This window comes from Callorhinus ursinus, unplaced genomic scaffold (assembly GCF_003265705.2).
Source record: "Callorhinus ursinus isolate GAN/ISIS: 27379988/994484 unplaced genomic scaffold, GSC_fseal_2.0 scaffold100, whole genome shotgun sequence".
Classification (NCBI taxonomy): Eukaryota; Metazoa; Chordata; class Mammalia; order Carnivora; family Otariidae; genus Callorhinus; species Callorhinus ursinus.
The window spans coordinates 976,054-992,484 of NW_027397162.1; the positions used below are offsets into that span (position 1 = coordinate 976,054).

Below are 16,431 nucleotides of genomic sequence, written 5' to 3' on the forward strand. Positions count from 1 at the left end.
ACCGGCGCTGTCAAGACCAGTAAGGGACTGAGCCAACCTCTCCTTACTTGTACAGGTTCTCTAAGTGCTTTCACGACCTTCAGAACTTGTGGTTGAGGGGAGGGAACCAGGGTTGGGCCCCACGAGATCAGGCCTCCCCTGCATCCCGCCGAGCCCTGGAACCCAGGGACCTCGGGCTAACTAACCTCTACGCTTCAGGCCGCAGTTACTTCTCCCACCAGCTCAGTGACCTCCGACAAGAACTCCACTCCCGGTGCCCGCTGGTCTTCATCACCCCCATTCCAACCTCTTCTCCCTCGAGCAGCTTTTGGAAAGCCGTTAACACCCTAACACTGACTGTGTCCCTCTTCTGTTCACGACCCCCCAGGGCCCTCGGAACAGAGGTACGCACCTCGGCCCGCCAGTCCCGGCGCGACCCCGCCTCACGCGCTGTCGCCTGCGGGCAGCCTCCTCCCGCCTCAGGCCCCCTCCAGCCTCCCTCCGGCCTCCTCCCGCCTCAGGCCCCCCGGCCCGGAGCCCGCTCCTCACGCCGGCACGCCGGCGCTCGCACACGGGGCCCCCGCCCAGCGCCGCCGCCCCGTCCGACGCCGGGGCCTGGGCCGCAGGGCCGCGAGCCGCTCGGGCCTCCGGGATCTGGGTCGGGGGACGGCGGGGAGGGCCCGGGGGACGAGCGCTTACCTGCGGCGGCTCCCTGGGCGCGGCCGCCGCCATCGGACTCGGTGGGCGTCGCGGACACCCGGCTCGGCGGTCCCCGGCCCGGCCCGGCGCGGGGCAGCCCGGGCGGCGTCGCCAGCCGCGGACCCGCCTCTCTGCCGTGGGGACAACGACTTCTGCGCCTTGACAGTTCCGTCACTTCAGTCCCGCCCCGGCACGCCCGAGAGCAGCAAAATGGCCGCCACAAGGAGGAGGCCGGAAGTCCCGCCCCTACGCGGTGTATTCCCGCGGAAATGCTTCCATTGGCTCAACTCCGCGCACGATTTTCTGGGTATTGTAGTTGGCAACGCTCTAGTGCCCGAGGCAAGGGTTTTTCTCCAGCCTGATCAATCAGAGCCTTGGCCATGCGGCTCCTCGAGGGTTGCTGGAAGCCTAGAGGCAAAGGGGCGAGAGGATTTGCTCTTCGTGAACTGCAGTGAAGAGGCATCATTTCATACTCGGTAAAAGTCACCCAGCTCCCAGAGGACAATACTGTTACTGGGATGCTCCGAAATCCACTGATCTAAATGGTCATACTATTACAGAGTCATTTAGGCATAAAATAGTCCACGCATAGCTGAAGGCATTTTGTTATTACTATGAAATGCATGTAACCTGATGCATTTGTCAATGTTGTGAGTTCTCTTATGAATGGCTAGGGGCAAGGGAAAAAACTTTATACAGGGCCTTGACTGGGAATAAAGAAGAAAGATGTTAGGCCGCCCTTAAGCCCGCGAACAAGCAGGATCTCTGCCTCTGGCTCCCACAGAAAATCTGTGCCTTACCTGTAGGGTTAGTGATTGTGTCCTACCCATTTTTATCTATATAATATTTCTTACTCAATGTTCTAAGATACACTTGAGGGAACAGAAGGCAAGCTGAGGACCCCACCATGGGATATATATGGCATTTCCTCAGGCATTCCTGGCTGCCCTAAAACAAAGGAAAGGAAAAACAAAGTTAACTTACAGAGACACAATCCTCCAAGACGTGAGTCTCCCTCAGTTTACAAAAGTCTTAGCAATTTACATTTCTATCAATGGCCTAGCTTGAGAAGGAAATGTAGATACAATTAAATGTCCTTATAACCTGGAGCCCATTGACAGATACTTGAAGCGGGCAGAATGTACTGTTCCTCCAGGAAGCTCCCAACTATCTTCATGTTAATACCTTGCTAGAGGGAAAAACAACCTTAACTTGACAATGGCAAGGCCTCTTAAGGGCAGCCTAACATCTTTCCCGGGAGTCTTCTTTAACATATGAAAATCCTTTGAAACCTCCCTCTTCCTTACCTCCCCCAACCCCATAGTATATAACCAGCCACCCCTAACAACCCCGGTGCAGCAGCCCTTTCAGCCCCCATGCTTTAATAAAACCATCATTTTGCACCAAAGACGTCTCAAGAATTCTTTCTTGCTCATCGGCTCCAGACCTCACCCCACTGAACCTCCCCTATATTCTAAAACCCAATACACTCAAGTCTATTGAGAAAACTGACATCTATCTCAAATGGAGACCAACCTTTATGCTATTTTAGTTTGGGTCACTGGCTACAACTTTCGCAGTTGCAGAATGTCTAATGCAGAATGTCAGAAACCTCCAGATAAAGGGGAATCTCAATCCCATGTTCTCATGTCCTTGCTGGTAAGTGATTATCATTTATCAGTGATTGCAGGTACAGTTCTGCATAGAGAATTAAGATTATTTTAGCCTGGGTGGCTCAGTCTGTTAAGCGTCTGCCTTGGCCATCAGCCCGGCCTCAGGCTCCCTGCTCAGCAGGGAGTCTGCTTCTCCCTCTGCTCCTCCCCCCCACCTTATGCTCTCTCTCACTCACTTTCTCACTCTCAAATAAATCTTAAAAAAAAAAAAAAAACACAGGTAGGTAATAGGAAAGAAATTAATTATCTAACAAATAGTACCATAGTCCTGGGCGCCTGGGTGGCTCAGTTGGTTAGGCGACTGCCTTCGGCTCAGGTCATGATCCCGGAGTCCCGGGATCGAGTCCCACATCGGGCTCCCGGCTCAGCGGGGAGCCTGCTTCTCCCTCTGACCTTCTCCCCTCTCATGCTGTTTCTCTCTCTCTCTCTCTCTCAAATAAATAAATAAATAAATCTTTAAAAAAAAAAAAAACAAATAGTACCATAGTCCTACAAGACTGCCCCCTCACTTTAGATGCCAATTGCAAGTTCAGGTTGTTACTTGTGCTTCTGAGCAACTGGCTATAAATCAGAAGTTCCCAAGACTCCCTCCTTGGGTTGGACTAATTTGCCAGAGCAGCTCACAGAACTCTTAGAACATTTACTTACTAGAGTACCAGTTTATTATAAAAGGATATAACCCAGGAGGAAATGCAAAGGGCAAGGTATGGGGAAGGGGAATGGAACTTCCATGCTCCCTCTGAGCGTGCCATTCTCCCCACATCTCCATGTATTCACCACCTTGGAACCTGAACCTCCATCCTTTTGGATTTTTATGGAAGCTTCATTACATAGGTTTGGCTTTGGTGCCCACCACAATGTCCCAGGAGGACAGCATCATTCCAGCCATGTCCTGCCCTGTGGACCTCTCCCCAAGATTGTCCCAGCCCATGGGGCCAGAACTGCTCTGGTACCAAATGTGGGGCATCAGCCTCTAGAGGGAGAAGTATGGACTTGACCTTTGAGCCAGCTTAAAGGACACTGCTTCTGGACTTGAAAGCTGGGATTCAGTGGCTGGTGGCACCTGTGTGCACCTGACCTCTGACATGATAGTGAGGGTCTCCACTTCTGTGAAGAAAGGTAACAAGAGAGCTTAGCATGAAGCTTCAGACCAACCCTGTCCGAGAAGGGCCCCCTAAAAGGACTCAGCCATTTGTATTTTGTATAGTTTTATAGTTTTCTAGCTGTGTCCTCACATGGCCTTTTCCTCCTGGTGTTGATGTCTATTCCTCTTAAAAGGAAGCCAGTTCTAACAGAGTAGGACCCCACCCTAATGACCTCATTTAACCTTAATTAACTCTTTAAAAGCCCTAGCTCTTAATAAAGTCACTTGGGGGTTAGGGCTTCAACATAGAAAAGGATTATATTACTGTTTCAGTGGTAATAAAAGGCAAAGGAGTTACTTAAGTTAGATGATAAATACGCAAAGACCATTCAACTATTTGAAAGTATCTTCCAAATGCCAATGGCTCACAATAGCTTCTAAAAGTGACTTTTATAGAAACACAATTTCCAAAAGGTGCATTCAGTGATATTTATAGTATTTAACTGTAAATGCATTATTTCCAAGTACTTAAAACAAAATATTTCTATTAAAAGAAATATTAAAAGGTGCTAAAATGTAGAGTTTAATAAAATAAAATGCATTTATTTCCACTGAGGCTTAGCATTTTATATCATGAGCAATGCTGATTATTTATCCAGCCTGATTAAACCCTCATAGACACATCATCTGGCCTAAGAAAAGTTCTGATCAGGGCGCCTGGGTGCCTCAGTCATTAAGTGTCTGCCTTCAGCTCAGGTCATGGTCTCAAGGTCCTGGGATCAAGCCCCGCATCGGGCTCCCTGCTCCGTGGGAAGCCTGCTTCTCCCTCTCCCACTCCCACACCCCCTGCTTGTGTTCCCTCTCTCACTGTGTCTCTGTCAAGTAAATAAAATCTTAAAAAAAAAAATTCTCTCTCCCTCTGTCCCTTCCTGCTGCTACTCTCTCTCTCTCTCTAAAATAAATAAGTAAAATTATCAAGGATGTTCATGTTTTCTATACACTATAAGCAATCCAAAGCAGAGTTATTATCATTATTTCAGTTTTGAATCAAAATGTCCTGGAAGATTAAATGGTATAAAGCGAGAGCCTACAAATATATAAATTTGACTAAATAAATGATAAGATGTTCTACAGGGGACTTATAGCCCACAAACTACATTTGGAACATTTGTTTTTTTGCCCAGCAGGCAAAACAAAACAGAGACCTGGGTGTCACTGCTAAAGCATGAAAGGATGGAATGTCAGGGAGCCTGAAGACACCAGTGCAGAGGTGTTCATCAGACCATGGTGTGGCTTTATAATCAGGGTTATGTAACAATATAAAATAGAAGGCAGAGTAAAAGGAGATAAACATCCACCATGATGAGAATTGTGCTCAGGGCTCTCACCTCGTGGGAAGGTCTAGGGAAAGGTGGTTGCTGGGAATTTGATGGCCTTGCTGCCTGTGCCACTGCAGGTCAGAAATCATGGAGCCACTTGGCAGGTCGTGAAGTTGGGACACATGTTAATGAAGACCAACATGAATGTGTATATTGGATCAGTACATTTTTCTGGAATGTCTGAAAGACAGTATCTATGAATATTTTTATGTAGTTGTTTTTCCTCTTTCTTGGTCTAGTTCATTCATAGCAATAAGGAATTTAGCAGGAGTTACAGCACCTAGCAAAGGAAACAGCAAAATCCAGTGCACTTTGGGGACATCATTCTTAGCTCCACCCACCTCAAAATACTGGGGCAAAGCTTACTGGCCTGGAAGCCACTTGAGAAGCAGGTAGTGCTGAGACAGATCCTTCTGGCCCTCTGTGAAAATAAAGGACAAGTTTATGTCCAACATCACCTAGAAAATATTTCCTTCCAAAGCTGCCATGGTCTTAAGGAACTCCTGAGAGAGAAGCGCTAAGGAGTTGGCAAAGACAAATTGTTTAACCAAATCTCTTGACAAATAATCTCCCCATCATTGCTACTCAGTCTCTTTGAGTCTCTTTTATAAAATATCTTTATAAAAAGTATTTTTATAAAAAAATGTTTATAAGCCAAATAAAATTGGACACACTGAAACAATTACACTTCCACTCTTCCAACCAGTACACTTCTTGCCTCTACCTTTTAGTTCATAATTTGGGGAGCTTCCTAGGTATGATCTGAAACTGGCCCCCATACACAGAGGACAGAGGTAGACCACTCCACATTGATACGTGGCAGGTTTAAGCATGGGAACTTAACATGTGAAGCTTATGTCGGGTGACTGAAAGATGAACAGATCTCTGCCACTGCCAGCCAGAATCTTGTTTATATAGAAGCCTTAACTGGGTTCAGTTGCATAAACCATCCAGATGGTATCAACAACACTTTACTATCTCAAGTCTGTGTCCTTGGGCAGCTTCTAGTGCAGGGAAGGCAAGCAAAATGGACATTCCGAGGACAGGGTAAGGGTTAAGAAGCCTGATTGCCCAGGTCCATCTCTTGCATCAACTGGTGGTCATGTCTTCCTGATGACTTCCTCCAATACTACCATCTCATTCACACCTGAAATACACACACACGTACATACATACACATGTATGTATATGTATACATATATGTATATATGTATGCATATATATTTTTTATATTATTTCAGGGTTGGCGTGGGAACACCCTCCTTCGTTGGAACTATTGGTGCAGAATGTAGTTGGTGTCATTAAGTGAGATTTGCTAGACCAGTGCTTGCTCATGGAAACATGTGGTTTGGGAAGACAAAGGAGGAGAGGGTCGTAGATAAATAACCTTTGATTCCTGAGTGGTGCATGATCATGGTGGTCACCGTGATATGGAGCAGTAGCTGGGCTGTAATCGGTTACTAAAGATAAACCTTACCAATAGAATTCAGAGATGGATCCAACCCCTGGGGAGTTGGTTCACTGGATGCATAAGTGTAAACCAATGAGAAACAGGCTAAATATTCACAACTAAACTAAAAGGAGAATGCTGGGTCAAACTTCGTTGCTAGAGCAAGCTCATATTTCAGTGAGTATGAGCTCTGCCCACTGGCCTCAAACCAGCCTCCCAAGGAAAAAACTGTGCAGGGATAACAAAGTAATTCTAAGATCTCTGGTCACCAAGATGTTCGTCATCATGATTGAGGGGCAAAACCAAGAAACTTGAAACGAGGGGGGGTAATATGAAGTTCTTTCACTTTATAGATTGGTATTATCAGAACCTTTACTGAAATGTATTATCAGAACAAATCATTTGGGGGCTGTCTTTGGTTTTAAATGCTGCAGAATGGAAGAAATGCTTATGTTGATACAGGATCCATGGCTCACTGTGAAATAATCACAGATGGCTGTATGTGATTGAGACACACAGAAGGTAGTCCTTAGGGGAAAGCCAACTGGTAGACTGGAATAAAAGTTACTGAAAGGCGTGTTAATCCTGAGAAGGGGTCTGTTTCCCCCTACGAATGCCAAATGGAGCAACCGAGATGAGCAGCTGATATGCTTGGTATGCAAGCCATGTGGGCCTGACTCTATGACTGGGATACTCACACACTGAATATGCCTGTTACCCAGATGATGGCAATTGCTGTGGTTAAGGGACCCCTTTCACATGGGCACTCCATACAGCCTACTGCTGTAAAACCAAAGGACAGTTCAGGAAGCCTAATCAAAATGCTGTTTCTGGGACACCTGGGTGGCTCAGTCAGTTAAGCGTCTGCCTTCGTCTAAGGTCATGATCCCAGAGTCCTGGGATCAAGTCTAACATCGGGGTCCTTGTTCAGCAGGGAGCCTACTGTTCCGTTGTGTGCTCTCTCTCTCGTTCACTCTCTCTCTCAAATAAATCAAATCTTGAAAACAAAGAAAACCAAAATGCTGTTTCAACTTCCCCTGATGGGTCTTATAGTCCAGGGCCTGATGGATTCCCTGGGGAATTCTACCAAATATTCAAGAAGAAATAATACCTATTTTCCTGAAGCTTTTTCAAAAAATAGGAACAGAAGGAAAGCTTCCAGACTCATTCTATGAGGCCAGCATTACCTTAATCCCCAAACCAGGCAAAGACCCCAACAAAAAGGAGAATTTCAGACCGATATCCCTGATGAAAACGGAATCCAAAATTCTTTTTTTTAAAGATTTTATTTATTTATTTGACAGAGAAACACAGCGAGAGAGGACACAAGTGAGGGAGAGGGAGAAGCAGGCTTCCCGCTGAGCAGGGAGCCCGATGTGGGGCTTGATCCCAGGACCCCAGGATCATGACCTGAGCCAAAGGCAGACACTGAACGACTGAGCCACCCAGGCGCCCCATGGATTCCAAAATTCTCAACAAAATCCTAGCTAATAAGATCCAACAATACATTAAAAGGATCATCCCCCATGACCAAGTGGGATTTAACCCCAGGATGCAAGGGTGGTCCAACATTCACAAATCAATCGTGACAGAACACATTAATAAAAGAACCATATGGTCCTCTCAATTGATACAACCTTGGCCTCTAACTCTGATGTTGGCGTTGCAGGCTCTGAGGGGCAAGCGAATAACTGACAGTGGAAACTCAGAAGCAGCTGCCCAGTCCTTCATTAGACCGGTGCGTGTGTCAAGGTCACACAGCTATGGAAAGAGAGGCTGCATTGGGACCTGGCATATCTGACTTCCCACCTGGCTCTTTCCAGAGCTTGGTGCTGCCTCCTATGGGAAAAGAAATGGAGCAGGGAGAGAGATGCCGCTTGGAGAGGTGAGCCCTTACCTAGCAAGACCAGGAGCCCAAAGGTCTCTGGCACACATCCAGGTACTGGATCCTGTGGGCTGTGTGCAGCCGACCAGAGTTGAAGTCATAAACACCTGAAAAAGTAAAACTAAGGCATCATATTGACCTTCGGGTTGCTGTCACTCCATTGCTAATGAAGATGCAGAGATCCAACTCCGAATCACCCAGGCTTCTTCAGGTTCAAGCTCTGTGCTGGGCTCAAGGAGGCTGATGCAGCCTTTGTACGTAATGCTACTGTGGCTGAGAGAAAAGGGGAGGCACTGGAGACGAAAATGGCTTTCCATGAGGACTGTGGGAACAGAGGGCAAGTGGGGAAATGGTCATGATGGTAATTCCAATGAGAATAGCAGTAGCAGTATCTCCTTTGCCCTTGCTATACACCTCCCCTGGGCTGAGGGTTTCAGGAGCTGTGCTAAAGGGATTAAACATACCCAGGTCTGGAGCTAGTCATTCAGGTTAACGCAGTTTCTGGAATCCATGCTTGTCTCTTATATGACCCTGGGGAACCAACTTCATCTTTCTGACCCTGGACTTCCGTAGATATACAATAATCATTCCCATTCCCACCTCCTCAGGTTGCTGTGAGAATTAGAAAAGATGCTCACAACGCAAACCCTGGAGTCCTGACACTGGTAAGTGCTCAGGGTGTGAGTCTTAGTAATCCTCACAGGGGCCAAGGTAAGCACCATCATCACCTCCATATCAGTCAGGGAGCTGAGGCTTAAGGAGCAATGGCGAGTTGCCCAGATTCCGAGGTGAAGCCCCACCTCCCCCACAGGTGGGGGTCAGCAGGTTCTAAGAAGCCCCATTTCTTTCTCAAACACACCCAGGGGTGGAGAGCCTTTAGGGCATTGGGGAAACAAAACTGCTTGGCCCAGGGATGTTGCTGCTGGCAGAGGCTGGAGTTGCCCAGGCCTAAAGAGGCCACAGGTGTAGCCACTGCACAGTGAATGGGTACCTCAGCTCTTAATCTCTTCCAAACGCTATGGAGCAGCCTGCACCTTACGACCCTTTTACACAGGAGGAACCTGAGGCCCACAGAGGGTGGGTAGTTCCCTGCATGTCCTGGGATCTGGGATTCCAGTGCAGGCTGCCTGGACCCAGGGCTTGGAGATCCTGAGCAGTGCCTTATTGTCCTCTCTGTTGGGCTCTGGGACTCAAAAAACCTTCTCCGTCCTGAGTCCATCTTGTGCCCCCAGAGCCCTGCTTCAATCCACCAACCTCCACAATGATAGACCAGGAAAACGGGTGAACACTACAAAGCAAGGATTTATTGATTTATTAAATGTCTGGACTTTAGAAAGCAAAGAAATCAATAATGTAGATTAAAAGTACATTTTTAATACTTCCAGTATTAAAAATGATTCCACAAAGAAAAAAAGCCACCAAATGAGTGAAATTCCAACATATATCTTTGTTGTTTCACATCCTTTTTTAAAAGGAGAATAATCGAAGTTCACAGAATAGGCAGAAAATATGAACAAACATTTTAGCAGAAATATAGATAGCAAATGCAAATCTGAAAAAAATGCTCATTGTGACTCCTTAGGGAAATGCAGTTAAAACACTAAGACAGCACTACACACTTTTTTTAAAAAGAGTTAAAATTAAGAACAACTGACCAAACTAAACCATTCGCTAGGATGTGGAGGAAATGCAACTCTCATACACTGCTGGTAAGAATACAAAAAGATGTAATAATTTAGATCACAATTTGCTAATTTCTTTAAGTTAAACATTTATCTACCCTACGAATCAGACTTTCCACTCTGAGTTATTGACAAAAGGTAAGTGAAACACATCCATATAATTACACACAAATGTTTGTACCAACTTTATTTTCCATAGGCAAAAATTAGAAATACCCAAATATCCATAAACAAATTAATGAGTAAACTAATAGTGCTACCAAAGGTAAGAATATTTCTCAGCCAAAAAAAAACAAAACAAAAAACAAGCTACTTCTATACCACTGATGAATCTACATTTATGCAACATAACAGTAGGAGAAAAAAACCTTTGACTCCTACTACATAAATTATAGAAAACAGAGTTTTCTATTATAACGGAAAGTAAATCAATAGCGACTTGGAGGGCTGGGAAGGCAGGTAGAGAGATTATTAAAGGACATGAGGTAAGTATGCAATTGACACATATGATCACTGTCATGACTATGATGTTCCAGGTGCATAAGTATGTCAAAACTTACTGAAGACTACATTTCCAGTATGTACAGTTTATTACATGTAAATTATACCTTAATAAAGCTTTTCAAAATGATTCAAAATAAGAAATCTTTGTCCAACTCTTTTTGGAAAATAGGTTTTGCAACCCTACATTCACCACACATTCTCGCCCTATGGAGGCCAGTTTTGCTTAGTGAAAGCAATGATAGTGATCAGTGAAGGACTTCCCACCAGAGTCAAAAGGACTGCTGGCTGGGTCACAAAAGCCACATCCCTGGACTTCAGATCCCCCTTTTCTCGATCTGTTTTCCTGCCCGTGCAGCAATGGTCTTGAGGTGAACATCACTGAGAGGATACAGGAATCCAAAAAAACCTTTCCATTATTTGCAATGACAGTGACATAAGCTATACAAGATAACCATACCTGGAAGTCCACGGATTGGTGCACACACCAGCTCTGCATTCCCTGTTGCAGAAGTATTTGTGGGTGCACTTTTAGAAGAGGCACATTCCATCTGGTTGGCTGTGGTCTCCTCCAATCCCTATGAAGCCAGTGTTTCTGTAGCAGTTCTGGTTTCCCCTGAACCTTATGGCCTTACAACCAATGACCATCACCTACAGAAATGTGGACATCAGGGTATTATGGCTCTTTGCCAGACCTGGGGAAGGGGTTCCCCTCAACAGTGCTGACGTCCCCCATGATATCCTCTGTGAACAAGGGAAAAAAATTCATGCTACTCCCAGAAGCACCTGAGGTTCTCACACCTGTTCCTCCTCGGGGTGACCTCTGAGACTCCCCAAACTCATGGCATCCAGTCTCAAATAAGGACCAGAAAACCCTGCAGTCTTTCCTAAGAGGATGGGGAGTACAAAATTGGCAAAAACTGGTAAGCTAATTTCTGCCACTGTACTGTCTCCTTGAGGCACAGAAAGTTTGAGACCCACCCTAATGAATGTTGTTCACTTCATGCTTGTAGACCTCAAAATATAAACCGCCATACATGGTAAATAGAACACCCAAGATTAAAGAGGACTCTAACAATAAGGACTTGTTATTATACAAACCAAACTAATAGGGGCTAGCAATTGTTGAGTTAGTGACTTGGAAGCTGGAAATATTAATCACAAATATCTCCAGAGACCATGTCCCTGCAAATGGTGGTCCTTCTCTGTCAGCTGAACTCATATGATGTTCTCTAGGACTACATGGGTCAGGTCCATGCCAATTAGTCAAAAAAAAAGTAAATTTGGGTCCCCCTAAGGACTCAGGTTACTCCTAATTTCCTCCAACAAATGAGAATAGAAGTCAGCTTCCCTGAGCACAGTGGGGTGATGACTGAAGCATGTCGTGGAGACTTGCCAGGTGGTAGAAGTACAAAGCTCTGGCCACAGACTGGCAGTGACATAGATCTGGAAAGAGCCCTGGGCAGTTTAGAAAATGCAACATAGCCACACATGCTTCCACGTAACTGAAACTTAAGGGAAATCATTCTACTATTGGCATTTGGATGTAGTGTATTGAATTCAGACAAATGGTGCCTCACAAAGAGTTTCCTCTGGTGTCATTACATTGAACAAGTAAACTGTACATTTCCTACCCACCTAAGGCCTTTCTCCTGTGTGAACTCTCTGATGCTGAGAAAGATTAGATTTTCGGCTAAAAGATTTCCCACATTCACTGCAGTCATAAGGCCTCTCTCCTGTGTGAACTCTCTGATGATAATGTAGGGTGGAACGAGAGGTAAAGGATTTCCCACACTCACTGCACTCAAAAGGCCTTTCTCCTGTGTGAACTCTCCGGTGAATAATAAGGTGAATTCTTTGGGTAAAGGATTTCCCACATTCGCTGCACTCATGCGGCCTTTCACCTGTGTGAACTCTGCGATGTCGAATCAGTATGGAGCTATTGGTAAAAGATTTCCCACATTCACTACACTCATAAGGCCTTTCTCCAGTGTGAACTCTCTGATGATAACCAAGGGCAGAGACAGAAGTAAAAGATTTCCCACATTCGCTGCACTCATAAGGCCTTTCTCCAGTGTGAACTCTCCGGTGTTTAGAGAGGTATGAATTCTGACTAAAGGATCTCCCACAATCACTACATTCATAAGGCTTTTCTCCAGTGTGAACTCTCTGGTGTTGATTCAACTGGGAACTATCCCTAAAAGATTTCCCACATTCACTGCAGTCAAAAGGCCTTTCTCCTGTGTGAACTCTCTGATGACAACGGAGGGCGGAGGTAGAGGTAAAAGACTTTTCACATTCTCTGCACTCGTAAGGCCTTTCTCCAATGTGAACTTTCTGATGATAACGAAGAGCAGAGCCAGATGTAAATGATTTTCCACATTCATTGCACTCATAAGGCCTTTCTCCTGTGTGAACTCTCTGGTGTATATTGAGGTGATTTCTTTGGGTAAATGATTTCCCACACTCACCACACTCATAAGGCCTTTCTCCTGTGTGAACTCTACGGTGTCGAATAAGTATCGGTCCATTAGTAAAAGATTTCCCACATTCGCTACACTCATAAGGTTTTTCTCCAGTGTGAACCCTCTGATGATAACAGAGGGCAGAGCCAGAGGTAAAAGATTTTCCACATTCACTACATTCATAAGGCCTTTCTCCTGTGTGAACTCTCTGGTGTTGAGAGAGGTAAGATTTGTGGCTAAAAGATTTCCCACATTCACTGCATTCGTAAGGCCTTTCTCCTGTGTGAACTCTTCGGTGTATAATAAGGTGATTTATTTGGGTAAAAGATTTCCCACAGTCATTACACTCATATGGTCTTTCTCCTGTGTGAATTCTCTGATGATAACGGAGGCCAGAGCTAGAGGTAAAAGACTTCCCACATTCACTACACTTATAAGGTTTTTCTCCAGTGTGAATTCTCTGATGATAACGGAGTGCAGAGCTAGAAGTGAAAGATTTCCCACATTCACTACATTCATAAGGCCTTTCTCCTGTGTGTACTCTCCAGTGTTCAATGAGATCAGATTTTCGTCTGAAAGATTTCCCACATTCAGTGCACTTGTAACTCATTTCTCCAGTGTGAACTGTACGTTGTTGAATAAGGATGGAGCTCTGGCTAAAAGACTGAGCGCATACACGGCACACGTAACAATTTTCTCCAGTGTGACTTCTCTGAGGATGAATGAGGACAAATTTTTGGCTAAAGGATTTCCCACATTTGCTGCATTTGTACTGCCTTGGCCCAGTATGAATTCTTCGATGCTGACTGAGGGTTGAGCTTCCCCTAAAGGATTTTCCACAGTCACTACACACATGAAGCTTATCACCACTGTGGACTCTCTGATGAATCATAAGTGAGGACTTGTACCTGAATGTTTTTCCACATTCAGGGCACACAAAACACTGTCTTCCAGTGTGGACACCCTGGTCCTGAACAAGTGTGTGTTTGGGACCAACGGCTTTCTTGCGTTCTTCCCAGGTGCGATGACTTTTTATGCTTTGAAAAGTCATCCCAGACTCAGTGATTTTATTCTCCCCAGTATGAGTGACCTGTTGTTGATGTTCTGAGGTGGCCAGGAAATCCTTCTCAACCTCACAGGTTAAGGGCTTTCTTGAATCATGGAAATTGCTGCTCTTCACAAATGAAGCCCTGTCCACACTGCTTCTGAAGGGTTTTTCTCCAATGTGCCGTTTCTCATGCTGTTGAAGGTTTGCACTAGAATAAATCTGTTTCACACATGCCCCATACTTGAACAGCTTCTGGCTGTTTTGTTTTCCCTGGTGCCCAACCAAGTTGAAAATCTCTCTCAAGACTGAACCACACAGCTCACAGGGGTGGGTCTTCTGGGAAGACCGAGGTTCCTTCGGAGTCCTGGCCTGTGACACACCTACAGAAATGCTCTGTTCAAAGGGTACCTCTGCAGCCTCTGTTTGACAGGAGCAACCTGAACACAAAGAAACACTTGTGAAGTACACAATGACTTTATTGTACCAAATTACGACTATACAAATGAAAACCAAAAATGAGCAGGGTAACTATTCTTATGTCAAACAAAGCAGACTTTATTTATTTATTTATTTATTTATTTATTTAAAAGATTTTATTTATTTATTTGAGAGAGAGAGAATGAGAGATAGAGAGCACGAGAGGGAAGAGGGTCAGAGGGAGAAGCAGACTCCCTGCTGAGCAGGAAGCCCAATGTGGGACTCGATCCCGGGACTCCAGGATCATGACCTGAGCCGAAGGCAGTCGCTTAACCAACTGAGCCACCCAGGTGCCCCTAAACAGCATTCTTCTGAACAAAGAATGGGTCAAAGAAGAAATTGAGAAATCTATGTAGGCAAATGAAATTAGAAATGTAACACATTAAAACTTACGGGATGCAAGAAAGTAAGTTTTAAGAGGGAAGTTTATATCAATAAATGTCTACATTAAGAAAAAAGAAAAATCTCAAAGAAAGAACTTAATGCCCAACGTATGAGAAAAAGAACAAAATAAGGTCAAAGCAGAAAGAAACAAATAACAAAGACCAGAGCAGAAACAAATGAAATAGACACAAGAAAAACAACAGAAAAAGATTCATGAAACTAAGAGTTGGGTTTTTGAGAAGATAAACAAATTGACAAACCTTTAGTTAGACTAAGAAAAAAAGAAAGACTCAAAGTCAGAAATGAAAGAGGAAACATCACAATTGATACTGCAGGGATACAAGCTATCAAGAGACTACAATGAACAGTTATATGCCAACAAATTGGATAACCTAGAATGGATAAATACACAGAAACATACAAACTACCAAACCAAAAAAAGACAGAAAGAAAGAAACATACAATCTGACAATACTGAATAATGAAGAAATAGAAAATGTGATTAGACTCATAACTGGTAAGGAGAAAATCTCCCACAAAGAAAAGCCCAGGACCAGACAGAATCACAAGGAACCCCACTACATATTTAAAGAGTTAACACCATCTTTTTTATTTTTAAGATATATTTATTTTAAAGAGAGACAGAGCATGAGCAGGGGGAGGGGCAAAGGAAGAGGGAAAGAGAATTTCAAGCTGACTCTTCACTGAACATGGAGCCCCAGGCCAAGCTAGATCTCACCACCCTGAGATCATGACCTGAGCTGAAATCAACAGTGAGATGCTCAACAGACTGAGCTGCACAGGCATCCCCACTATCCTTCTTAAAGTCTTCCAAACAACTGAAGGGGGAACACTTCCAAACTCACTTTGTAAGGCCAGCATTACCCTGATATCAGAGGCATTTAAGGACAATGCAAGAGAAGAAAATTACAGGCCAATATCCCTGATGAACATAAATGCAAAACTCATAAAAAAAAAAAAATCCTTGCAAACCAAATCCCAAAGCACATTACAAGCATCATATACTACAATCAATCAGGATTTATCCCTGAGATGCAAGGATAGTTCAACATGTGTAAATCAATACACATGATACACCACCATAACTGAATAACAGTTTAAAGGGTAAAAATCATATAGCCATATCAATAGATGCAGAAAAAGCATCTGGCAAAATTCAATATGCTTTCATGATAAAAAATCACAAACAAATTAGATATATAAGCAAACGACCTCAATATATCTGACAGCCCCACAGCTAACATCATATTCAATGATCAAAAGCTAAAAGTTTCCCTCTCCCCCTCCCCCGCCCCCAGCCTGTGGCATCAGGAACAAGACAAGGTGCCCACTCTCTCCACTTTTATTCAACACAGCACTGGAAATCCTAGCCCTGTGTAATTAAGGAAGAAAAATAAATAAAAGGCATCCAAATCAGAATAGAAGAAGTAAAATTATCTGTTTGCAGGTGACATAATCTTACATATAGAAAACTATAAAGAATCCACCAAAACACTGGGACACCTGGGTGGCTCAGTTGGTTAAGTGTCTGCCTTCAGCTCAAGTCATGATCCCAGGGTCCTGAGATGGAGCCCCACACTGGGCTCCTTGTTCAGCAGGGAGCCTGCTTCTCCTTCTGCCTGCCACTCTCCCTGCTTATGCTCTGTCTCTGACAAATGAAATCTTAAAAGAAAAATCTATCAAGCAATGTTCCATCTTTTTTTT

At 44.4% G+C, this 16,431-nt stretch overlaps 2 protein-coding genes across 11 annotated transcripts in view; both read right to left on the reverse strand.

Annotated features, from left to right (window-relative positions):
* LOC112806821 (zinc finger protein 552-like) overlaps nucleotides 1–16,431 on the reverse strand; it is a 124,767-nt gene that overhangs the window by 39,076 nt on the left and 69,260 nt on the right. For 2 of the 10 annotated variants that reach the window (XM_073888958.1, XM_073888957.1), the window contains exon 1: nucleotides 679–1,056. The exons of 5 other annotated variants lie outside the window; for them this stretch is intronic. Coding sequence is in view for 2 of the 5 variants with exons in the window: in XM_025849242.2 (XP_025705027.1) it covers nucleotides 679–711 (33 nt within the window). In the remaining 3 variants the exon portion in view is untranslated. Of the gene's footprint in view, nucleotides 1–185; nucleotides 417–678; nucleotides 1,087–1,584; nucleotides 1,716–16,431 lie in introns of those variants that run through there. 3 more of the 10 variants (XM_025849242.2, XM_025849237.2, XM_073888959.1) reach the window with 3 other exon arrangements.
* LOC112806571 (uncharacterized) overlaps nucleotides 9,385–16,431 on the reverse strand; it is a 61,362-nt gene continuing 54,315 nt past the window's right edge. Inside the window, 1 exon segment of the mRNA XM_073888961.1 lies at nucleotides 9,385–14,282. Coding sequence (XP_073745062.1) covers nucleotides 11,971–14,282 — 2,312 coding nt within the window. The 3' untranslated portion in view covers nucleotides 9,385–11,970.